At 48.6% G+C, this 25,452-nt stretch overlaps 1 protein-coding gene and 1 long non-coding RNA gene across 2 annotated transcripts in view; one reads left to right on the top strand and one right to left on the bottom strand.

Moving 5' to 3' along the window:
- JPH2 (junctophilin 2) overlaps positions 1–24,329 on the bottom strand; it is a 72,524-nt gene extending 48,195 nt beyond the window's left edge. Inside the window, exons 1-2 of the mRNA XM_023251216.2 lie at positions 23,098–24,329; positions 1,415–2,210 (exon numbers count right to left, since the gene is read on the bottom strand). Of these exons, the coding sequence (XP_023106984.2) occupies positions 1,415–2,210; positions 23,098–23,476 (1,175 nt within the window). The 5' untranslated portion in view covers positions 23,477–24,329. The remainder of the gene's footprint in view (positions 1–1,414; positions 2,211–23,097) is intronic.
- LOC109497988 lies at positions 3,306–10,136 on the top strand. Its single transcript, XR_002154499.3, has 2 exons — positions 3,306–4,181; positions 9,600–10,136. It is a non-coding gene; the product is annotated as an uncharacterized LOC109497988 (long non-coding RNA).
- Positions 24,330–25,452: the final 1,123 nt, after the last annotated feature.

Below are 25,452 nucleotides of genomic sequence, written 5' to 3'. Positions count from 1 at the left end.
GCAACAACAGATGTTGGCGAGGATGCGGAGAAAGAGGAACCTGTTGGCACTGCTGGTGGGAATGCAAACTGGTGCCGCCACTCTGGAAAACAGTGTGGAGCTTCCTCAAAAAATTAAAAATAGAACTACCCTAAGACCCAGCAATTGCACTACTAGGTATTTATCCAAGGCATACAGGTGTGCTGTTTTGAAGGGGCACATGCACTCCAACATTTATAGCAGCACTATCAACAATAGCCAAAGTATGGAACAAGCCCAAATGTCCATCGATGGATGAATGGATAAAAGAAGATGTGGTATACACACACACACACACACACACACACACACACACACACACACTGGAATATTACTCGGAGATCAAAAAAAAATGAAATCTTGCCATTTGCAACTACATGGATGGAACTAGAGGGTATTATGCTAAGTGAAATTAGTCAGAGAAGGACAAATATCAGATGACTTGACTCATATGAGAAACTTAAAATACAAAACCGATGAACATAAGGGAAGGGAAGCAAAAATACATTAAGAGACTCTTAAGTACAGAAAACAAACTGAGGGTTGCTGGAGGGGTTGTGGGTGGGGGGATGGGCTAAATGGGTAAGGGGCACTAAGGAAGACATCTGTTGGGATGAGCACTGGGTGTTATACATAGGGGATGAATCACTGGATTCGATTCCTGAAATCATTATTGTACTGCATGCTAACTTGGATGTAAATTAAAATAATAATAATAATAATAATAATAATAATAATAATAAATCAATCAAAAGATGGGTGGCTTGGCGGATAGAAGTAGTAGGTGAGTGAACATGGGTGGCTGGTGAATAAGGGGTGGATGGGTGGTTGAATGGGCGGGTGTCTAGGTGGTTGGGTGGACAGGTGGATGATTAGAGGGTTGGGTGGGTAAAAGGATAGAAAGTTGGATGGGTGGGTAGGGGTGGAGGAGGAAGTGGTTGGGTGGGTGGGTGGTTGTCCAGGTAGATGTTAGAGAGGCTGAGTGACTGGAGGTGGTTGGCCTAATGGAGGAGTCGTTCAGGCGGGTAGTGGAGAAGTTAGGTGAATGAAGGGGCTGGGAGAATGAATGCATGACTGGGTGGCTGGACGGGTGGCTGGGGGTTGAATGTGTACTCAGAAAGTGGAGTGGGTGGTTGGGGTGAAGAGATGGTCGTCCAGGTGGCTCTCAGGAAGGCTGGAAGAACGTAAGGGTTACTGAATGGAGGGTTGGATGAATGGGTGGATGGACAGAGGACCAGAAGCACCTCCAGTTAACTCTCTAAAGGTCGGGGAGAAGCCCTGACGGTGAAAGAAGCAGAACAGCCTTGGAGACCGGGCCTCCAGGGTCGCCCTGCCCCCGCGACCCCCTTCCCCGGCGGGGGCCCACCCCGCCTGCGCCCAGCCCCCCGGGGCCTACCTGGAGGCGGCGATCTCGGCCTTCTGGCGCGCGATGGCGGCGGCGCGCTGGGCGCCCTCCACGCTGTGCTCCACCTTCTGGCGGACCTTGCTGCTCTTGAGCGGCAGCACGCGGCGCTTGGTGCCCTTGACCAGCACGTTGTGGCGGTACTTGCCCTCCTCGCGGTGGCCGTCGGGCAGCGTGGTGCAGCCGTAGCCGTGGCGCAGGTTGTCCAGCCACTCGCCCTCGTAGCGGAGGCCGCTGGAGCGCTCGCTCACGCCGAAGCCCGAGCGCTTGTCGTTCTTCCACTCGCCCATGTAGGTCTCGGTGGTGGTGGCGTCGATGTCGGCCTCGAAGGGCGCGGCCTCGTCGGCGCCCTCCGCGCCCTCGGCGCCCTCGCCCAGGCTGGCGGTGGACGCGGCGTCGCTGGCGCCGGAGCTGAGGTCGCTCTTGAGGAAGCTGACGCGGCTGCGCTGGCTGCCCAGCGACGTGCGCGACTCCGCGCGCCTCAGCCGGCCCAGCAGCGCGCCCCGCTGGAAGAGGCCGCCGCCCTTGGGCGCCCGCGCCGCCTCGGCGTTGGCCAGCAGGCTGAGCGCGAAGCCGCCGCGCGGGATGGCGGCCGGGGGCGGCGTCGGGCCGTCGGGGGCGGGCGACGCGGGCGAGTCCGGGGCCACCGTGCCGTTGCTGTGCTCGCTGCGCAGGGACGAGAGCGACGTGCGCAGCGGCGAGCGCACCACCACGGCCATCCCGTAGGGCACGCTCTGGCGCACGCCGTAGCCGTGGCGCATGCCGTTGGTGAACTGGCCCTGGTAGGTCCCTGCGGGCGAGGAGAGGGCGCGTCAGTGGGCGGCTGGGAGGGCCCTGCGGGCGCGGGGCGAGGCGGGCAGGGGCGACGAGAGCGCGGGTGGGACGGCGGGCGACGCGGGGGGAGGGGGCGCGTGGTCCGTGAGGGTGCGAGGACAGAAGTGCGACCGCCCTCTGCGCAGCACAGTGGCGGGACTATTCCTGGAGGCCACAGTGAGGTCGCACGAGTGGGCGTCAGCGTGTGACGCTGCGTGAGCGGGCGAGGCCCCGGAGTGCGTGCGGTTAAACGAGTGAGTGGCCAAAAGGAGTCTGCGGGATGGTGTGAATATTTCTGGTGGTAGGAGCACAGCAAGGTCACGAGTGTGCCAGGCGGGGTGGGTCAGTTTTAAAGTGCGAAGTTGCCCGAGCAGATGAGGTTCGGTGAGTGTGAATTTGAACGAGTGCACAGATTGTGCAAGAGCATGAGTGGGCAAGACAGTGAGTTTGTGCCGTAGTGTGAATATTTGCATTTGTGGGAGTGTGCAGGGTCCTGGGAGGCTGTCAGATCATGAGTGTGCGAGGCAGTGTGTGCGCAGAGGGTGACCGAGATCACATGAGTGTGATGTAATGAGATGTAACGTAAGGTCATGCGAGTATTTGAGGTCTTGCGTATGAAAGGAAAGGCAAAATTGAGTGAGGGTGCAAAACCAGTAGAGGTTCAAAGCGCGCGGACTTGTGGGAGCAGGTACATCTATCTATGTGTGAGGTTAAATGCATGCGCGTAGTCATCATAGCGTGCAAGGTGGGCTAAGCGCCCAAGTTCCTGTGGAGGTGACATCATGGGGATGTGAGATGTTCTAAGTATGCAAGCCTGTCTGAGTGTTAAAGCACAGAATAACATGTGGCACTTGAGGCTGAGTGTATGAGGTTGTGGGCAGCAGGGAAACTGAGACCATGTAAGACCGTGTGTGTACAGGATAATGGCATGTACAAGGAGGTATCATCAGTGCAGGCCTTGCGTGTCCATCGGTGTGAGCACGTGAGCTCCTGGGAACAAGAGCCTATGTGAGTAGCCTGCCGAAAGCCAGCTCCCTGACTTCATCTTTATGCCTTCAGCATGCAGGACGGTATCTGCCATAGTGTTCACGGAGTTGAGGGGGGAAATTCAGAGCCTTTGTTTTAACACGAGCTGATACTTTACCCTGGTTAACCAAAAAAGGCCCCAAATGGCCTTCTTCCCAGCAAATGCCCAGGATGGCTAGGGAACTGAAACGGCCGGCCAGGTAAGGGATTCCTAAGCTCAACCCAACAGGCATGCTCCCATTCGGGCCTTTGCACTGGCCGGTATCTCTGCTTGGAACTCCTTCCCTCCAGATACGCTTCATGTCTCTGCTCAGTGAGGCCTATCCTGACCACCCTATTTACAATTGCCATCTGCTTGAGCACAAGCACCCTTATCTACCCCTTATCTACTGTTTTCTATAGTATGTATCCTCTTCTAACATACCATATGACTTAATTGTTGCATTTATTGCTTTTCTTTCCTCACTAGAATGGAAATCCATGAGGGCAGGGATCTTGTTTTGGTCTCTGATGTAGCCCCAGCATCTACAATAGGGCCTGGCACATAGGGGTGCTCTGTAAATATCTGCTGATTGATTGGCTGAACCTCCCCAGAAACTCCATCTCATTGTGTGACCTTGGGCAACTCTCTTCCCTTCTTAAGGCCTCGAATGCCCTGTCAATGACATGTTAGATATGAAACTCTCTAAAGTTTGGCCTAACTCTGAGACACTGGAATTCTAGAAGGACCTGCATTGTGACTCTGCAGGGGAAGGACAGCATGTCCCTGTGACTCTATACTATCTGGTCCCTCCCAGCCCAGGCTACTCCACCTTGGGCCCCTACTCCCACCCCGCCCCCATCACTTTCTGCACGAAGAGGCTGCATTAAGAGTCATGTACAGTGCCGAGGGCTCATTTAAACACTTCAAAGTTCCTATCAGGTGGGTCCCTTGATGATGCTCATTTACAGGAGAGGAAGTTGGTGGTCTGAGAGGTTAAGTGACTTGACCAAGGAGGCAGAATCCAAACCCAAGTCCATCTGATGCCCGAAGTTCACACTCTGAGTCCCCAGTTCTCTATCCTGGCTGCCCTTCAGAATCTCTAAAAAATACCAGTTTCTGGGCCTCACCACCAGAAAGTCTGGCTTAATTTGTTTGCAGCCTCTCTACAGGCAGGCACACAGCCAGCAGTGAGAGGGACATCAGAGCTCTCCTCCTGTCAGTGACCAGCCATGGAAAGCCAATGACCATGGAATATGAGCTATAAAAGGGCCAAAGGGAAATGGAGAGAGAGAAAGGAGATATCACTGGACATGATCTCATAGAAGAAGATGCAAATATGATCTCCATTTCACAGGTGGATGATTCAGAGAGATTGTGTGACTTGCCCAAAGTCATCTAGTAAGGAAGGAGCAGAATTGGGGTATGAACCCAAGGTCTGACTCAAGCTGAGGAAGTGGGAAAATGGGTTTGTGTGGCAGGTGCAGAGAACAGAGCAAAGAGAACGTGGTCCAGGGGATGAGAAAGTGGAGAGTTAAAACTAATGTGTTCCCCTTTCTAAGCTCATTCACATGTGGTCACATTATATGGGAGGCAAGGGGACAGACAGAAACTTGCAGTCAGAGACAAACTGATCTCAAATATCTAATCTGGAGAACCTTGGACAAGTTACTTCTTCAGATCTTCAATTTGCTTATCTGGAAAATGGAAAAATAATACCCACCTTCTAGGGTTTGGGGAAGATTAAAAAGGAAACAACAACAAAAAAAGAAACAACCCCGGGTTCCTGGGTGGCTCAGTTGGTTAAGCGTCTGACTTCAGCTCAGGTCATGATTTCATGGTTCGTGGGTTTGAACCCTGCCTTGGGCTCTCTGCTAACAGCTCAGAGCCTGGAGCCTGCTTTGGATTCTGTGTCTCCCTGTCTCTCTCTGCCCTACCCCTGCTTGTGTTCTGTATCTCTCTCTCTCAAAAATAAATAAATTAAAAATTTTTTTTTAAATGGAAACAACCCAAATGTCATCAACTGGTAAATGGATGGACGGTGGTCAGCCACACAGTGGAATACTGGTCAGCGTTAAAAAGGAATAGACTGCTGGCATATCCAACACGGATGGATCTCAAAAACATGCTAAGTGAATAAAGCCAGAGATGAAAGAATACAAACTGTGCGATTCCAACTACATAAAAGCCTGGGGGAAAAAAACTAAAGTATAGTGACAGAAAGCAGATCTGTGGTTACCAGGGCTGCAGGTAGGAGGGATCTACCAGAGAGGGGTACAAGGGAACTTTCCGAACTGATGGAAATGTTCTACACCTTGATTGTACTGGTGGTTACACAGGTGTATACATTTGTCAAGACCGTGCACTTAAAATGAATTCTCTGCCTGGAAACTATACCTTGATGTAATAAATAATCTAATTTGTAAATAAATTTTTAAGAAAAAAACCACTCCAGCACAGCATTCTGCAAATAGCCATTGGAAAATCCTGTCAACTCTCCTTTCCAAGTGAATCTGAAATCCGGCCACTTCTCACACCCCCCTGCTACTAGGCGGTAGCCTGAGCCACTGTTGTCTCTCGTCCTGGATTTTCATAATGGCTGCCACGCTGGTCTCTCTCTGTCCGTGCGCCTCTGTCCATTCCTAGCTCACTAATCACAGGGATTCTGTCCAAATGTAATAAAGTCAAAAATCACGACACTGCTCTGCCTCTTCTCATTCAGAGGAAAAGCTGAAGTCTTTAGTGATCCACAGACCTGACCTGATCTCATCCCCATCGCTCCTCTGTCCTCACATCCCTCCATTCCTCCTTTCCCTCACTCCACTCTGGCCACAAAGTCCTCCTTATTGCTCCTCCCGTTCCATGAGCCATGCCCCTGCTTCCGGGCCTTTCTGTTTGCTGCTCCCTCTGCCTGAAGCAGTCTTCCTCCAGAAATCTGCACAGCTCACTCCCAGAGAGGTATTTAATGGTTCCTATAAGACTCACCCAAGGCGACAAAGCTAATAAATATACCAAAACTCCCATCCATGTCCAGCTGTGCTCCTTACTGTGCTCAGAAGAAAGAAGAAAAACAAATATGTGAAAGGAGAAAGTGAACAAGAATGGAGCAGAGAAGATGGTAAACTGGGAGAAAGACAGAAGACATCTAATCTCTGGGTTGGACACGTTTGTGAAATTAAATCAACCAATCTACCTTTAGCTTAAAGTTGGCGTGAGATGGGCTGACATGGTCCCTTTAAGCCCAAGAGAAACTGAGATTGCTCTTGGCCACCAGCTGGGAAGGAAACGGCCAGGCTATATTAGGAAACTTACAAGCAAGTGGCAAGAGGCACAGACACCCAGGGGAGACTGGGAGTGACGGGGCCCTGGGAAGGGGGAAAAGCCAAGTGCTGGGGCCATCCCCAGCCTGACTCTCTCTAAGACAGGACAGCTCTCCCTGGGGACTGGAAGAACGCAGCATCTGCATCTGAAGAGAGGGAAAAGGAGGACCCTGCCCACAGCCATCTGGCTAAGATGAGCTTTCTATGGAAGGAAGTGCTTCCTGATCGCCTTTGGGCTGGCCCCTCCCTTGGCCTTGTAGACTCTACAGGGATTCTCACTGCCCTCAGGGTAAGAGGCAGGATTCTCAGCCTCTGACCCCCTCTCCAGTCACATTTGCCTTTCCACCTCAGGACCTTTGCACATGCTCCCGTCCCCCTCCACCTCTTCTCAGCATGCTCTTCCCTTCTCTCTTCCCCTGGCCAACTTCTTTTGATATTTCAAGTTTCAGCTTAAATATGACTTCATCCAGGAGGGTTTCTTGAACCCTGCCCCCTGAGTACTGCCATATGATGTCATGTCTCCCTGTTCTTCTTGGCACTTTTCCCAATTGCAATTAAATAACTGTTAAGGTCATTTGTCCACCATAAGCCTTTCCCACTGGACTTTGGCTTCCAAGAGGGAGGGAGCCATATCCAGCTTATTCCTGCTATGATCCCAGCATCTAGTACAATTCCCAGGCCCAAGGAAGCCTACAGTAAACGTCTGATGAATCTGTATCTTCTCTGCAGTGATACCCTTCCATTCTTCCAGGGGCAGGAACCACATTTTCTTTTTTCCTTCATGACTCAGCACATGGTAAGTACTCAATAGTGACTGGCGGTGGCTGCCAATGTGGTCAGGTCTAGATTTAGCAGCCCAAACCCTGGAAATTATTAGGGTACATGTAAAAGGCTGGTAAATACCGTTCTGTCCCTCACACCAGGCTCCTAAAGTTAATAAAACCTGAATATCATCTTCTCCCTGCATTGCCCTTCTGGTTTAGTACAGAATAAGCTGGGTTTCAACCTTGACTCTGATGCCAAATAGTTCTAAAACATGTCGAACTATTTAAGCCTGCTGAGCCTCAGCTTGTCCTTCTTAAAATGGAGATAATGATACATACTTTAGATCATTGTTCATTCACTTGTTTGAATTTAATGAGTATTTGCTATGGACCTGGAATTCTTGGTGTTAGATGCTGGGGACACAGTGATAAATAGACATGATCTCCACCCTCAAGAGGCATAGAGTTGAGCGCCAAGGATAGACTAGATTTAAGCAACCACCACAGAAATAAATGTTAGGCAGCCACACCAGTGATGCAGAGTGATAATGGTCCAGGCCTCAGGTGGTGAGGGAGGATTGGCGGACCAAGGAATAAATGAACCATATGTGAGGCAGCTAGTACACAGTAAGTGCTCAATAAAGGCTAGTTTTGGCAGGCTAGAATCTTTGCTCAGAAAAGCTCGCCCAGAAAGGATTAACTGGAGAGTTGAAAAGGAGCCGGGGAGGACAGAAAGAACTCAGAGGGAGAGAACGAGCCCAGCTCCAATTTTCCACCTACGTCTGCTTGCTTGTAAGAAAGGCTTATGCGCTGGGATGCCCAGGCTTGGCTGCTTTGGTCACATCTCTGACCCAGGAGGCCTTAAAGTTTCTGTCCTTGGGAGGAAGAAAATTTGGGGGGGGGGGGTCTCTTCATCAATGAGACCTGCCTCCACACCCTCTAGACACACATGAGAGAGTAGTTTCTGGAAACCATATTTATAGTACAAGATCCACCCTTCGGGGGAGAGATTATGACTTAACCGACGTGGACACTGGAGTTTTTTAAAGCACCTCTGATGGCTCAAATATGCAACTTGAGTAAGAGCTGCAAAACTCTACACTAGCCTCTCGTTAACCAGTTGGCTCCGTTCCTTCTGTCAAACCTGTGACATGCTGTACCTGGCAGGTGTCATGCAGATCCCAGTGGTTACCCAATAGCGGATTTCTCCTTTGCTGATGGAACCTCGTTCTGTTCAAGGGCCCAGACCTCCTTCCTGGGCCTCAGAGAAAGGTTCCTTATCCAGGGGTAAATCCTGATTGATCTCAGCCAGACTTCATGTCTACTTACCTTGCCAATGATTGGATTCGATGTGAGCATTTGATGAAATCCAGCATTGAGACCGGAGGGAGAGTTTGCTGGGGGGTGGGCCAGGGAGGCAGGAAAGAGTTCCTAGTTCTTATAAGGAGAAACATGCAGGCATATACTCTTCTGCTGCTGGGTATTGCTGCATGTGGAGGTGACCCCTGGAGCTGTGGCAGCCAACCTAGTACCATGAAGCCACTGAGAATAGAGTTGACACTATATGGATGCAGAGCAGAACATGGCAGGACCCTGGGTCCTTGTTGACATTGTTGAGCCTCCAAGTTAACCAATCCTGAGACTCTCTTACCTCTGGATTCTTCTTTATGTGAGATTATAAATATCCTTATTGTTTAAGTCTGTGCTGTCCAACATGGCAGCCAGGAGACACAGGTGGTTATTGAGCACCAGATTGCAAAGAATTAGCACCAAAAAAATGTAAAATACATCACTAATAATTATATATTGATTACATGTAGAGATGGTATTTTGGTCAATGGGTCAAATAAAATCTATATTTTTTAAGGAGGCTCCACACCCAACATGGAGCCCAACGCAGGGCTCAAGTTCAGACCCTGAAATCAAGCTGAGATCAAGAGTCAGACGCTTAACCAACTGAGCCATCCAGGTGCCCCTAAATAAAATATATTATTAAAATTAATTTCACCTTTCTACGTGTGGCTACTCGAAAATTTTAAATTGCATCTGTAGCCCACATTATATTTCTATAGAAAATGCTTATTTAATTCACTTGGAGTTAGGGTTTTCTGTTTCCCACAGACAAAAAAATACCCTAACAGGTATAGGTGTCATCATTGTGATTTTATAGTTGGAACAATCGAAACTAAGAATTTAAATTACTTGCTTCAAGTACAGCAGCTGTTGGTGGTCACAGCGAGGTGTCCTGACCAGTGATTTCTCCTCTACGCCTCTAGGAATCTGAGAACATCCCTTACGAGCTAAAGGTTTGCAATCCTTCATCCAGACCTCAGCTCTGAAGGGAGCGGACCATTTCAGAAACCCAAGGGAAGTCTAGGAGATCCAGAACCCACTTTGACCCAGAGAAGAGACATGTGGCCCAGACCAGGGATTCTGCCTCCAAATACTGAATGGACACTGAGAACATCACCCCTTCTGGCCAGTGACACCTGCCTATTTCCAGGAAACTGTCTGAGATCTGAACACCAGTGTCCCTGGAGGACTGAACAGAGATGGAGAGAGAAGAATCAGGGCTAACTCCTCTCCTGTGGTCCCCGCTGCCTATGGAAGTCCTGACCTGACGGTCCATTGTCTTCATGACCTGGTCCCAATTCACCCTCCTAGTTTTGTCTTCCCAAATCCACCAAAGCCCAGCTTCAAAGTCATCTCCTCCAGAAAACCTTCCTGGAGTATCTTTTTTCCTCCATACTCTCATTGCTTGAGACATTTGTCACTTCTTACCTCTTATACATCTATCTCATCTATATCTTGTCTATTTGGTCTAATAGCCATTCTTGGTCCTTCCTCAAATCCTTTCCCATAGTGTCAGATGTCAGCACAAGATCTTTGACAGGACTATGGAAGTGTCATCAACAGATCTCAGACATTGTTTAAGATGGAGAATGGCAGGCAGGGGACTGAGCAACCGAGAGTCCAGAAGTCAGTGGCTCTTGTCCAGGTGCACCAAAATTGGGCCGTGTAAACCAGGAATGCACAGCAGTGAACAAGCATGCCCTTATGCCACAGATACCTATATAGATGCTCCTAAATATAGGGGACCCATCCCAGCTCAACTCTAACCCACCTTGATAAATACCATGGACCCAGTGTCCCTGAGAAAGCAAGCCAGGCCTGAGACATCTTTGGGGGCAGCAGAATAATGGAAATTGTTTGGGCTTTGGAAACAGACAGACCTGACTCTGAATATTTCTTTAATTTCCCCCACTTCTCTTTATCTTCACCCCATCCATCTAGTCCAGGCTGCACCGGTGCCTCCTGGTTAACTACAACAGCATCTCCCCTGGTCTCCCGCCTCCCCTGATGCTGCAGTCCACCCTTTGCTGCTGCCAGAGTCGTCATCTTAATAAGATGTAGATCTGATCAGGTGACCCCGCCTAAAACCCTGCAGTGGTTTCCGAGTGCCTCAAGGATAGTCTTGGGTCTCTAGGAAGCCAAGATTGCATGTGAGTGATTTTGGGGGAATACTCTTGGGATGAGCATCTGTAAGGAAGGAAGGAAGGAATCTTCTGGATTCAACTGCAGAAGAAGTTGAACTTCTTCAAGTTGAACAAGCCAAGGCTTGTAGTGATCCCATGGGGATCTCTGGAGCTAGTATGGCCCTTCAGAGTTGTCCAAAGAGGCTGGGTCTTTGGACTCCTGTATCAAGCAGTCATTAGCTCTCGGTTGCCCACTGAGCTAGGCAGCTCCTTCTGACAGACAACAGTGCCTGGCTGTGAGCCATCAGCGACCAATGCTCCTGGCAGCAAGGGGAAGGAGGACTCTGCCCCTGGGGGGTATCTGAGGGTGTCCTGCAGCGTCTACTGCTGGAGTATTTACATGGGTTCTCTAGCAGAGCTCTCAGACTCTCATCAACAAATGTTGGCTCCCTTCACCTCATGGGAAAGGATTGCAAGGTAACCAGTCATCCCAGTTTGCCCTAGACTGAGGGATTTCCCAAGATTAGGAGTTTCAGTACTAAAACCAGGACAGTTCCCAGGCAAAGCAGGCTGCTTGGTTACCCTTCATCTGGGTGAGAAGGAAAAAAGGGCATGTCATATTAGCACAATGTTCAGTGGTGTGCTGGTAGAATAGCTCTTTGGAAAAATAAACAAACAACCCTAATTTTGTAGTGCTAGCCAATTTCCATCTTGTAAGTATACCCACCGCGGCCAGACAGGCTACCAACAGTTGAACAGCCAGCTTGCAAAATTCCTGAAAATTTAGTAATGGGCTCTCATGAGATGGTAGCAGCTGGTGCCAGCACCCCGTATGTAACGGTATGTTCCTGATACCTACAAATGTGCAGCATGTTCACTGACAACCTCAACTTCAAGGTGAGACTATCTCAATCCCGAGAATAAGTGGCCTCCGAGACCACCTAGTTCAAGGCAACAGGTAATCTGTCATATGGTCCATCTCTTACCCACAGTGTGTCCACAACAGTAATTGCTAATCAATCATGATCCTGATATGGCTGAGCATAGGACCCCTTATCACATCTGCAGGTAGCTATAGTCAATTAGCTGGTGTTGCATATAAGAAAAAAGTGACTTACCCTTGGGAGTAAGTGTGGTTCAGCCCCCTCATTTTACAGAGGAGGAAGCTTGCACACAGAGAGGTGGAGGGACCTGCCTAGGGCCACACAGCCCGGCCATAGCTCATCTGAGATTAAAGAATAGATCTACTGCCTTGCCAGCTCTTTCAAACCCGCCTCGCTTTGAACTGCTGAATACCCCAGAATGGAGAGGAACAAAGGGGGATCTTTTGAGATCTGAGCCTAGATTCTGGGGAACTTTGCTTAGAGCCTCCAAACCTTTTTTGTACCCTGACAGTTTCTTTTCTTTTCTTTTTTCTTTTTGTTTTTTGTTTTTTTGTTTTTTTGTTTTTTTTGAGAGAGAGAGGGAGGCAGAATGAGAGGGAGAGAGAGGATCCCAAGCAGGATCTGCACCCCCAGCACAGAGCCCAATGCGGGGCTCAAGCCCACAAACCATGAGATCATGCCCTGAGCTGAAACCAAGAGTCAGACGCTCAACCAACTGAGCCAACCAGGCGCCTCACCCTGAAGGCTTTTTATTTGTATATGTAAGTGTTGTATATGTGTTGGTGGGCAGGACACTCTTTAAAAATATAAAAGTTGGGGTGCCTGAGTGGCTCAGTCAGTCAAGCATCCAACGTCAGCTTAGGTCATGATCTCACAGTTGGTGAGTTCAAGCCCCACATTGGGCTCTGCACTGTCAGCTTCAGATTCTCTCTCTCTCTCTCTCTCTCTCTCTCTCTCTCTCTCTCTCTCTCTCCCTCCCTCCCTCCCCAACTTTCTCTCTCTCAAAATAAATAACTTGGAACAAAATTATAAAAATCATATATGCTCACTGCACAAAATTCAAACAATACAGGAGTATTTAAAATTTAAAAAAACAACAACTTGTGTGCTATTTCCCCAGGATGAGAAGGGTAATCACTGTTAACAATCTAGGTCCTAAGAGGCCTTTTCTGCTCATTTACAAGGATATACATATAACAAATAGACTAAATGTTTAGCTGTCCCCCCACTCTACCATTAGCCCCATCACTGAAAACACTGCCTAGCACATAGTAAGCACTCAATAAATATTTGTCAAATGGTTCTTGTTTCCTTAAAATGTCTTAGTATAGGTGGGTCTGCCTTTGTCTTTTTAATGGTTTTAGTACTTCATGGCATGGTTCTCTTGAGTTAGTGTAGCAGTCCTTTTGTGTGAGCGTTTAGACTGCATTTCTTTTTTCCTATGACAACCCCAAGGCCTTGTTCTCTGGCTTGCCTGCAAGGTGGCACCAAACTCCCTTCCCACGGCTCCCAAGTGCTGCCGCCCATCAGAGCTCCACTGTCCCTGGTTTCCCGGGATCACCGAAAGGCAACCCAAAGCGGAGAAGCTGGCAGCATTTGTGACCAGCTCCTGGGAGCAGAGTCAGGTTACAGCGGGTGTAGGACAAGTCCCCGTGGCCTGCAGGGCTCCACCATCCCCACATTCAGAGGCTGCTACCCCAGATGACACCCCACAGGTCACACAAGAAGCAGGGAATTAACCAGGCGACATCACCTGGGTGCTGCCAGCCCTGCACACCAGTCACCTGGGTGAAAGTGTCTTTGCCAGGCTCTGAGTCGGCTCAGTAACCCTGAGGGCCTGGGAAACCAGAAATAATTGGGTGTAGGAGAGGCAAAAAGATATCAAAGGGAGAGAGTCTGGGTTCAAAGGAGGCCCCCCATGGTCATTCAGGCCCCCTTTCTCTAAATTTTTTTTTAATGTTTGTTTATATTTGAGAGAGAGAGACAGAGACAGAGAGAGAGAAAGAGCAAGTGGGGAAGGGGAAGAGAGAGAGGGAGATAGAGAATCTGAAGCAGGTTCCAGGCTCAAAGCTGTCAGCACAGAGCCCAACGTAGGGCTCAAACTCACAAACTGTGAGATCACAACCTGAGCCAAAGTTGGAGGCTTAACTGACTGAGCCACCCAGGCGCCTCATTTCAGGCCCCCTTTCTATGCTCAGGCCTGCCCACAACCCTCATGCCCAGGTGGCATGTGCAACAGGCATCTCTCACCCACGACGTCCAACACTGAGCTCCTGACCTTCCCTCTTCGAACTCTTGGCCCATCTCAGGTCAGGGCAATGCCATCTTCCCGAGGCTTAGGCCAAAGCCTTGGAGCCATCCTGGACTCCTCTTTCTCTCACTCCCCCTATCCAATCTATCAGCAAAATCTATCGATGCTACCTTCATAGTAGATCCAGAATTCAGCCACCTCTCCTCCTCTGCCGCCATCAGATGGTGGCCCAAGCTTGCATTCTCACCTGTCAGTAAGCTCACTGATTTGTTTCCCTGCTTCTACCTTTCTGCACCACCTCCTCTCCCCAGTCTCTCAACAGAGTAGCCAAAGGAATCCCTTTAAACAAGATCTGACCATGTCACTCTTATAGGCCTCATTTTTCTCATAGTAAAAGCCAGATTTTTATGATGGCCTACAAGGCTCTGCATAAACTGCCTCCTCTCCACACCTTCCTGGCAGGAATGGTGTATATATAGGTGATGCTGTGCCCTCCTCTGTACGTCCCATCAAGGGCCTATGTTGTAAGACCGTCCTGTCATCGGTGATGTGAAATTTGATCACTTTACTAAGATGGTACCCATAAAGGATTCAAATTTAATTAAAAATAAAAGTCTTAAAAACATCATGTGTGCAGGGGCACCTGGGTGGCTTAGTCAGATGAGCGTTTGACTTCGACTCAGGTCATGATCTTACTGTCTGTGGGTTTCAGCCCTGAGTCGCGCTCTGTGCTGACAGCTCAGAGCCTGGAGCCTGCTTCGGATTCTGTGTCTCCCTCTCTCTCTGCCCCTCCCCCACTCGTGCTCTGTCTCTCTGTCTCTCTCTTTCTCTCAAAACATAAATAAACAAAAAAATTTTTAAAAACCCATCGTCACTGTGCATGCCAAATAGAGCATTTCCTGCAGGCTGTGTGCAGCCCTCAGGCCTCTGTGTGTGACCCCCACTCTACATTGCCCAGATGATGGTCAACAGCATAGGCTTGGATACTTCCAGGCTCACGGTGCTCACTACTTGCCTGGGGAGAAGGGGTTCTGGCCTTCCCACAGCCCCTGGATCATTCTATAGATTTTTCCAGGTGGGTCTGGGCCAGTCAACTCCCAGTTATAGAGGAACGAGTAGGGGTCCTGGATGCTTCATTCGTGACCAGACCTAACTGTCCACCTACTCTGTGGCTCTAGCTCCAGAAGGGGTAGAAGGGAACAAGGGTAGCCCTCTGGTCTAGGGCAGGAAGCAACACCATCCCCCCCCCCCGTTCAGCCTGCACCCCAACCTCAACCAGGGCCCTCAGAAAATGAGGCTCAACATTCCTCACAAGGGTGTGGCAGCAAGGGCTGGTCCAGGGAACAGCTGTTGGGGACATGGAATTAGCAGGCTCTGGAAGCAAGCAAGCCCCATGAATCCCAAGGGCCTGGCCTTGGACAGGAGCATGTGTGCAGAGACTTGGCCAATTGGACACACACATCACAGAAAGCAAAGCTGCAGAGAAGAAAGACTAATTGTGTCCACTTCCCTGTCTCCCTGAGGGTCCGCTCGGCTCTCCTGGGGTCCCAGATAAAGCCAAGAAGCTGCCATGACAGCAGCTCAGCCGGCTGTCACACTGGCCCCCTGGCTGCGAACTGGGACATGAGATTTTCAACATGAGGTTAAATTATGCTGATTCTACATTCGAAATGGAATCGTGCCTGGCAGGAGTTCCATCAACACTGGCAGGACTCAAGGCAGAACTAATTGAATCAAAGTCTTAGCTTATTAACTGCTCCCAAGTCAAAAGCTAGTTTCTGTGCTGAAACAGTCTCCCCAAAACAGCTGTGGTTCAGACCATCCTGAATTAGTTCACCCTCTAGACGGTGAAGGGAATGCAAGAAAGGAGAATAGTTTCAGCACTTTCTATGTGCCAGGCATTATGCTAAGTGCTTTTTATGTGTTATCTCATTCCACTGTTTCAGCCATGTTTTGAAGGGGAATGTGATATCCCTAAGGGAAAAAAGGAAATGGAAGCTCAGAGTGCCCACGTTCAAAGATTTAGGAAGTGGCACAGCAGGGGAGCACCTGGGTGGCTGGGTTAGTTGAGGGACCAACTTCAGCTCAGGTCATGATCACGTAGTTTGTGAGTTTGAGCCCCGCATTGGGCTCTGTGCTGACAGCTAGGAGCCTGGAGCCTGCTTTGGATTCTATGTCTCCCTCTCTGTCTCAGCCTCTCCCCTGCTCTCTCTCTCTCTCTCTCAAATAAATTAAAAATAAAAAAATAGAATTAAATTAAAAAAAAATTTTTTTAAAGAAAGAAGTGGCACAGCAGGCATTTGAACCCAGATCTGGCTACTGCAAGCCCCACATACTAAGTCCCACGTGCCCCTCTTAGGACTTCCACACTTGATTTTTAATAGCAATCGAGAAATTTTAAACTAAAAGATGTTCCTTTTAAATCTGAAAAAGAACAAAAAAAAAAATCCCGCTGGAACTAAAAAATTAATTTAGCAGGGTAAATTAATTGATTCAAAGTCAATGACAAAAATAATTGAATTTCTATAACCTAGCAATGAACAATTGGAAAAATGAAATTTAAAATTCCATTTACAATATCGTTTAAAAAGCTTGTAATTTTATTCAATGAAAAAAAGTGTGCAAAACACTGAAAACTCCAAAACATTGCTAAGTGAAATGAAAGACTTAAATAAATAGGGACTTCTACCACATCCATGGATTGGAAGTGTCACTACTGTTACATTATCCATTCTCTGTAAATTGATGTATAGGTCTAAGGCATTTCTTTTAAGTTTTTGTTTGTTTGTTTGTTTTTGAGAGAGAGGGAGTGAGCAGGGAAGAGGCAGAGAAAGGGAGAGAGAGAGAGAATTCCAAGCAGGCTCTGCACTGCCAGCATGCAGAGCCTGATACAGGGCTCAAACTCATGAACCACGAGATCATGACCTGAGCCGAAATCAAGAGTCGGACACTTAAACTACTAAGCCCCCCAGGCGCCCTAGGTCTAAGGCAATTTTAATCACTTTAATGCCTATCAGTCTTTTTACTAGAAATGAACAAGCTGATTTGATAATGTATATAGAACCGGAAATGACCTAGAAGAACCCAGCCATAAGCAAAAAGAGCAAAGTTGGAAGATTTACTCTGATTTTAATATTTACTATAAAATTGACTATAGGGGTGCCTGGGTGGCTCAGTCGGTTAGGTGTCCATCCAACTCTTGAATTCGGCTCAGGTCATGATCTCATGGTTCATGAGTTCGAGCCCCTCATCAGACTCTGAGCTGACAGTGCAGAGCCTGTTTGGGATTCTCTCTCTCTCCCTCTCTCTCTCTGTCCCCCCTCCTTGTGCTCTCTGTCTTTTTTTCTCTCTCAAAATAAACTTAAAAAATAAAATTTACTGTAATAAAATAAAATAAAATAAAATAAAATAAAATTTACTGTAAAGCTCCAGTAACAAAGGCAACGTGATATTGTCATAAAGGTAGACAAACAGATCAATAGAAAAGATATTCCTGTGGATAACGAATGAATGAATGAATGAATGAATGAATGAATAAAGTTGCTTCAAGGAACACATATCCCAGGCCCAGATAATGGGACACTAGGTATTGCTCAGACCCAGATCCTGGCAAATCCATTTTGTTCCCATGTCCAGAGTCAATTGGGCTAAAATGAGCTTAAGCCATCAGGTTTAGGCAAAGAAAGAAAATTGGATCCAGAGAGCAGAAGCTTGGGTTTTTGACCCAGTTGTCATAGCTAAACATGTAATAATAATAATAATAATAATAATAATAATAGCACTAACCCACATGTTAAATTCTGTTCTAAGTGCTGTACTCTATCAGGGCAGAGTTTAATTCTGTCAACAGGATGGAATAAAAGAGACAATAGCAAGTACTGCATATAGGAAGGGAAATATTATTTTTCAGTGAAATATTTCAGTTTTACATTTGTGTGTGTATGTCTAGAATTACAATGTGAAATACCTAACTTATAGCAGGTTGTAGTCATAAAGATGTAAACACCGCTAGGGTACTCAATGAAAGTATTAAGAAGCCTGAATAGTATAAAACGTGTAAGATTCTTAGCACAGAGCCTGGCACAGAGTAAAGACACAGTAAGTGGCTCATGCAGATATGGCCATTGTCAAGGCCTGCTTCATGAGCATACCCCCTGTGCAGAGCTCCAGGCTCTGCACTTAGAAGGCCCTGCACTTGGTTTAATTCTTGGCTGTCACTGTGTTGAAATTCTTAATGATATTGAAGAAGGGGTCTTGCGTTTTCATTTTGCACTAGGTCTCACCCATGGTGTAGCCAGTCTTATTTTGTATAGTTGTTTATTGTTTATTAAAAATAGCTATACTGTGAAATATTTAATTATCACTTACTACCATCCGATTCTATGTCTGCCTCTTACTAGCTAGAGGACCATGAGTAAGAATACGGTGCTTAAATCATTTGTCTCTGTTTCCTCGTTTGTAAAATCGGGGTGATAACAGTACTTCCCCACGAGGGTGTTGTGAAAGTTTAAATAACATAGCGTGTTCCATGCCAAGAACAGCACCTGGCACATAGTAAGCGCACCAAACATATTAACTATTATTATTACTATTGGCTTTATGAACAAAGTCAGCCTTGGGCCTGGTTTTTCCACTGCACATTTGGGGGAGGGGATTACTGACTAGATAAGTAAGTAGTTCTAGAACTTATTGGAGCACCAGATTACTTTAAGAATCTGAGGGCTCTCTGAGGAAAAACACAGATAACCCATATGCATATGCACACATATTGCCTGCACCCTGATGGGCCTTTGAGGCCAAGGCACGGGCCCCAGATCAAGAACCTAGGAAAGCAAAGATCGCCAATGGCCCTTCCAGTCCTGGAGTCTGTGGGTCCCTGGGGTGGAGACAGCTAGGCCGTCAAAGGAGCATTACTACTTAAGGCCTGGGTGTATGCTTGCTTTGGAGCTTTAAGTCAGCAGCTATTTTTAGTTTTGCTATATATGGCCAGGGCAGGAAGAGGGCTGTAGGCAGGAGAGGGGTGCCAGGAGGTTTACAGCAGGGTTTGGGACCCCAGGGGGCACCTTTCCTTCCATCTTCTCCTTCCTGGGGAGGGGGGCTGCTGGAGAGCTTAATTAACCCCCAGCTGAAGTGTCAGGCTTGGAGGAGAGGGAGAGTCTGTGGACGTGGGAATGGAGAGGCTTGGATGAGGGTTCCATGTCAAGTCACTTTAGAATAGTGATTTTCAAATGTTTTTGAACATGACCTGCAGTAGGAAATACATTTATACACACATCATGTAAGAAATACACGGTGCATGTAAACACAGAAGTTTTTATACACACACACACACACACACACACACACACACATTATATATGCACATATGTCTTCAGCTGAACAAATGTTTCAGGAAACAATGCTTTCTTATCCTCTGTGAAACACTCTGATTTTTCTGTTCTGTTCTTTCATTTCTAAAAATGCAGGTCATGACCCACTAAATTGATGTTACTGCCTATTAATGGGTCAATACCTCCAGTTTGGAAAACTGCTGTTTCCTTTGGTTTATTTATTTTTATAAATTTTCTGAATGTTTATTTTATTTATTTTGAGAGAGAGAGCAAGCGAGCAGGGGAGAGGCAGAGAGAGAGAGAGAGAGAGAGAGAGAGAGAGAGAGAGAGAGAATCTCAAGCAGGCTCCATGCTCAGTGCAGGGCCTGATGTGGGGCTCGAACTCATGAACCATGATATCATGACCTGAGCTGAAATCAAGAGTCAGACACTTAGCCGACTGAGCTACCCAGGTGCCCCTCCTTTAGTTTAGAGGAGGCAGTCACCTGTGACATTTGACCGCAAGGCAAGGTGGGGACTGGAGGAAATGGAACATATTGTCCCTTTGATCAGTCCTTCCGAAAACTGGGGAGGAGATGCAACTTTCAGCTTTATTTCCTGGATGGCAGTAAGTTCTGGACTTCCTGACCTGCGTGCACTGTTCTCTCCACCTGGGGCACTCATCTCCTACCCTTGTCACCTGGCTTACTCCATACTTCAGAGCCCAGCTTGCCACTTACTCCAGGAAGCCTTCCTGAATGCCTCAGTCTGATTAGTTGCCCACCTCTTCCTCCCTTAGTTCCCAGTACTTTCCTGCCTAGTACCTAACACACTATAGTACAATTTCTTGTTAGAGTCTCTGGAAGATAGGGACCTTGCCCATCCTGTTCATGTCTATACTCCTCCCTCCCACCACCAGTATAGTATAGAGCTAGCTTCATAATAATCACTCAATGCATATTTATTGAATGAGTTAATGAAAGTGAATAGTAATTATAGCAACTACCATTTATTGAGTACCTGTTTATCTCATGAGAAATCTTATGAGAGATTAGCATAGTCCACTTTATTGGTGAGGAAACTAAGGCTCCAAGAGATTAAATAATAGGATAGAGTCACAATAATAACCCAGGGCTGCCTGACTCCCAGCCGTTTCTAATCACAGGATCTTATTTGTCCACATTCTCTTCAGCACTACCCAGGATGGGGCAAAGGGCAGGTCCTTAACAAACCCTCGGGGAACTGATGACAGGTTGATTAAGGAGATTTTCCGAAGCAGTGGCCACATCTAATTTTGGAGAGTTGCACCTCGTGTGTGGCTTGGGAGAGATCTGAGGTTTCCAGGGCCGCTGGATGTGGGACTGTCTCATTCGGAAGAAGAGTCTGGGCCTCTGACAAACCAGAGGAACAGGCCTTCCAGTTACCTAGCCTGAAGAGCTCCTGTGCACACCCAGAATCAAGCCCTGGGCCCTGCAATGCCTACGTGATCTGGCTCACACCTTCAGCTCCAACGTCAACCCCTGCCTGTCCCCCTCCACTCTACTCCTGCCACCCTGGCACTCTTGCTGTTCCTCAAGCATGCCAAGTCCAGTCTTGCCTCAGGGCCTTTGTGACCATCATTCCTTCTGCCTGGAAGTTGTTACTCTCTCCCTAGTCCTCCCATCTTGCTTCCCAGGCTACACCATCCAAAAAGTCACCCTCTTCCTTCTCTGCTATTTGTTGCATAATTTTGCTTGCCCACTGCCCTGGCTCCTGGAACTTGCTGTAGGATGGAGCCTGACACCTGGTTGGTGCCCCATAATATTGGTTGCGTGAATGAATGAATGAATGAATGAATAGGTTTCCCCCTTTAAGACACCTTAGGGAAGGAACATTTGGCACCCTGTGCACCACTCTGCATGGGTATCTGACACCCAGCAAGCACTCAAGGATCATCTCCCTGTTGTAGCCAGAGAAGCTGAGGCCTGCTCTCTACTTGTCCCCAGCGCTCAGCGCAGTGTCCAGCATAAACATCCAGTGAATTGAATTGCACCGAATTGCAGACATTCAGCAAACGGCTGATGGTCACCAAATTAGGAAGCGTGGAGCCAGAAATGGTCCTCAGCGCTGTCCAATTCCAGCCAGTGCTGTGTAGCTGCCACTGCACCCACAGAAACTCCAGAGACACAACCTCATTAACATGCAGATGCATTTGAGGGTGGGTCCTCACCACGGGCTCACCAATGGGCAGTCCAGTCAGGAGCCCATCCTGTACGTGAGGCCCCTCTGTGTATGCCCACCAGCCTCAGCTTGAGCACAACTTCTGCTCTGGGCTGGCTCATGCCCCTTCCTGCCTCCTCCCCAAACCCACTCTGGGACTGTCCACTGCTCACCCTCTGTCATAGTGATATAATATAACTACGCATGCATCTGACAGATGCCAAAATATATAGTTCTGAGGTATCTGTGTTAGCTCCTCTTCCCAATGGGGCAAGTTATGGAGACTTCATAGAATTATCCTGAGCTGGGGGGAAACTAAATGACCATTTAAAGCAAGAGCCAGCCAATTCTCCTGTAAACAGTTGAATAGTAAATAGTATTGGCTTTGTGGGCCAAAAGAATATTATGTAGGGACTTTCATACAATTTCCACATGTCACAAAGTAGTGTTCTTCTTTTGATTTTTTTCAAATATTCCACCCTTAGCTCACAAGCTGTACAAACACAGGCAGCTGGCCAGTTTGGCCCGCTATCTGTCATTTGCAAGCGCCTGATCTAAAGCATTGCTTCTTAAATTTTAATGTATATGAAAATTTCCAGGCGGGCTTGTTAAAGCAAATGCCTAGGCCCGCCCTCAAGATTTGGATTTGGATTCCGAAGGTCTAGTTGGGGCCCCTGGTTTTGAATTTTGAATTGGTGGATAGATGATGCTGGTACTGTCTACTGACCACATTTTGAGCAGCGCTGACATTCTAAAACCGATTTTGTGGATGAGGAAACTGAGGCTCAACTAAGTGATACATGCAGTTGTACCCAGTGGATGATGTGATGATATCTTCTCTGCCACTCCCCACGGCTGTTTGCCACAGAAAATTCCTCTCCATTTCCTTAACCCACCGGGCACGCTCATGCTTTTGAGCTTCTTACTTGTTCTCTCCTGCTCTCACACCCTCTCTAAAGCAATTTTCCCAACAAGATCCAGCTCAGATGTCACCTCTTCTAAAGCAGCCCCTGACCTCCTCAAATCTAACTCCTCTGCCACTCTGTACCTCCTCATGTATAATGGCTTGTTTAAAGCCAATCTTTGAAGCCTTGGGCTGTATCTTATTCCTCTTTATATCTAACTCTTTTCATAATACCTGGCAAATAGGAGGTACCACAGAAATATGCACTAAATGAAAGGATGGATAGATGGATGAGTGAATGTGTGGGTGGATGGATGGATAAGTGGGTAGATGGATGGGTGAATGAATGAACACTTCATGATCTATTGCTTGAAAATAACTTTCATGGCAAAGTTGAGATTAGACCCAAATTCTTCTAGAGCACAAGCCAGTGTATATTCCATGCCTGTTTGTAAGCCTAGCATGCAAACAGTAGTAGTTAGGTTTTACTGAATGTGTGTTGAGTGTGTATTTATACAGCAGGTCTTGTCCTAAACACCGCTGCCAGCCCTCTCAATGGCTCTGTCATTGGCCCCACCTTTACTGACAAGGAAATGGATTCTGAGAGAGGTAGGGCAGCTTGCCCGGTGCCACACAGCAAATAGCGTCCTGGCTCCTCTGATTCTGTGTCATATCGCCCCTCCTTCTTCCCACCCTCCACCAGTCTCCCTCACTCATCGGCCCCCTCTGCGGGGCCCCAGGCTGGGCTCACCTCCATCTGCATAGGTCTCCGTGCCGTAGCCATCCTGCAGGCCATTGTTCCAAGTGCCCTCATACTTGGCACCGCTGCTGCTGCTCTGTCGGGTTCCGTAGCGTCCCTTGAAGCCGTGTGTCCACTCGCCCTTGTAGAGCCAGCGTCCCTTGGTCTCTATGCCCAGCCCATGCCGTTTGCCCTGGCTCCAGTATCCCTCGAAGGTGTTCCCACTGGGCCAGGTGTAGACGCCCGCCACTTCGAAACCAAAGTTCCAGGAGCCCGAGTATTCGCCCTGGCCCTTGGGGCCTGTGCACAGTCCATGTCCATGGGCCTTTCCCCCCTCCCAGCCCCCACAGTACGCCCCGCCATCATCAAAGTCAAAGCGGCCCCCACTCATCTCATCGTAGCCCCTGACAACCTCACCGTCCTCCAGCGTGGGGGAGAGAGGGTGATGGGGGGGGGGTGCCAGCGACACTCTCCAAGCACACTCAGGGCTGGACGCCCCTGACTCACCACTGTGCCCCAGGAGGGGGAAAGCAAGATGCCACCAGAGACTGAATGAGCCCAGGAGCCAAATCAGCACTGGGTCGGCTGGTCAGTGCCATGCCTGGGAGGCCCCCACTCAACCAGCCAGAGGAAGGCTGCCAGTTGGGAAGGAAGCAGGAGGGCAAGATTCAAAGTCTCCATAGAGCGTCCCAAGTCTGGCTTCCCTGGAGTCAAAGGAAAAACGGTGTGATCCCTTTAAGAAGCACAGTGAAAGGGGTGGGGTGGAGGGGTCCCCAGTCTGTTTCAAAGTGGAGAAATTCCTCCTTGGTGACAGCCCCCAGCCCGAGGCTGAATTCCTGCAGCCGGCTGGCCCCCTTCTCCACCCAGTGGGTGTGCGGGGCTGTCCATCTCCCAGCCGCTGCCCCGCCCCTCTCCAATCCTGCCCTCCTCCTGGGACGGAAAGGTCAGTGTTGCCCTAACAAGGCCATTGGATCTCTGAGGCTGCTCCCAAAATAACCCCCTGGCCAGCCCAGCCTCCTTCGAAGCGGGAGGGGTGTTTCAAATTGGGCTAGTGCTCCAGACCCAGCTGAGAGGCTGGAGGGGCAAGGAAGGGCAGCGGAGAACTAAGTGTAGGCAGCTGGGACAGTTTGGTGGCTTTTCTTCCCCTGGTATGAGCTCCCTTCCACCTCCAGCGTCCCCGGCTGGCCGGAGTCTGCAGAAAGAGAACAGGCAGAGGGATCGGGGAAGGGAGGGGAAAGGAGGACTAGAGGAACACCCAGTCCTGGAACACTTAAAATCCCCCAGAGCAGAGCGATTGGCAAATCTCAGCCCCACCACTGCTCACATGCCCTAACAGGACCCGGGGCTATCCACGCTGCCAGCCCCATAAAGGAATCTGGTGACCTAAAGAGAAAGGAACGGGCATGGTTCACATACGCTTTTGAAAGCAGAGGAGGGAACTCGGGAAGAGAAGTGAGGTTCTGGAAACAGATTCTGGAAGATAGAGCAAATCTGAGTCCAGGGCTCACGCACAACCTCCAGTCCCCCTCTGCACCCCTGGGAACACCTTGCAAAGAGCGCAGAAAAGGCACCGATGGCTCCCTTTCTCTCTTCTCTGAGGGGCGAGGAGCCTGTCTTTATCTCTGAGACACAGGGTTGCTGATTATTTGGAATGAGGTTGTCTTAGCAGTAGTCAAAGATCATGATTTTTTAAAAATATCCCCTTTCCAAGCTTTCTTTCTCTGGTGTCCTCAGGGCCTGTGAGGCCAGACTTCAGAAAGCTCTTGGGGCAGAGTCAGGAGCAAAGGGCCTGCGTGGATTCCTAGCACTCAGGTTCCCACCAAACTCCAGTGAAAGGGACAAATAAATCTCCATGACATGAAGCTGTGGCCAGGATTAATGATTGGAAATCCCAACTGAACCCAGGGTTAACAGGAGTATAGAGTAATTCTGGGAAAGGTAGGAGACACCAAGAACAGGAAGTGGGCGGGGCGTGGGGGGGTGGGGAGATGTAGAGATATGGAGAGGGGGGAGGATAGAAATCACTTAAAAAGGAAGCCCAGAAGGCATTTGAGAACTACTGGACTATTATCTGACTTCAAACTTATCTGACATACTCCAAATCCCACGATGACTCAGGCCACTTGAAGTCACTGTGGAAGATTTGTCCTTGTTTCAGAAATGGACAGAACATGATGTCTCCCTTCATCCCAGCTGACTCCAGTTCTTACTGGTTCCTTCGCTGTTAAAGAGCCCCATCTGGGCCCATGTTTCACCCCCAGGCAGAAACACCCAGCCTCTGAGCTCACCAACACCGGCAGCTTGCCGAGCTGACGGGCAGCAAGTAGCAGTGGATAAAGACTGCATCGTCTAGGTGTTTGACTCACC

Source organism: Felis catus, chromosome A3 (assembly GCF_018350175.1).
Source record: "Felis catus isolate Fca126 chromosome A3, F.catus_Fca126_mat1.0, whole genome shotgun sequence".
Lineage (NCBI taxonomy): Eukaryota > Metazoa > Chordata > Mammalia > Carnivora > Felidae > Felis > Felis catus.
Note: the sequence above shows the minus strand (reverse complement) of the source record. Positions and strands in the feature narration are given on the sequence as shown.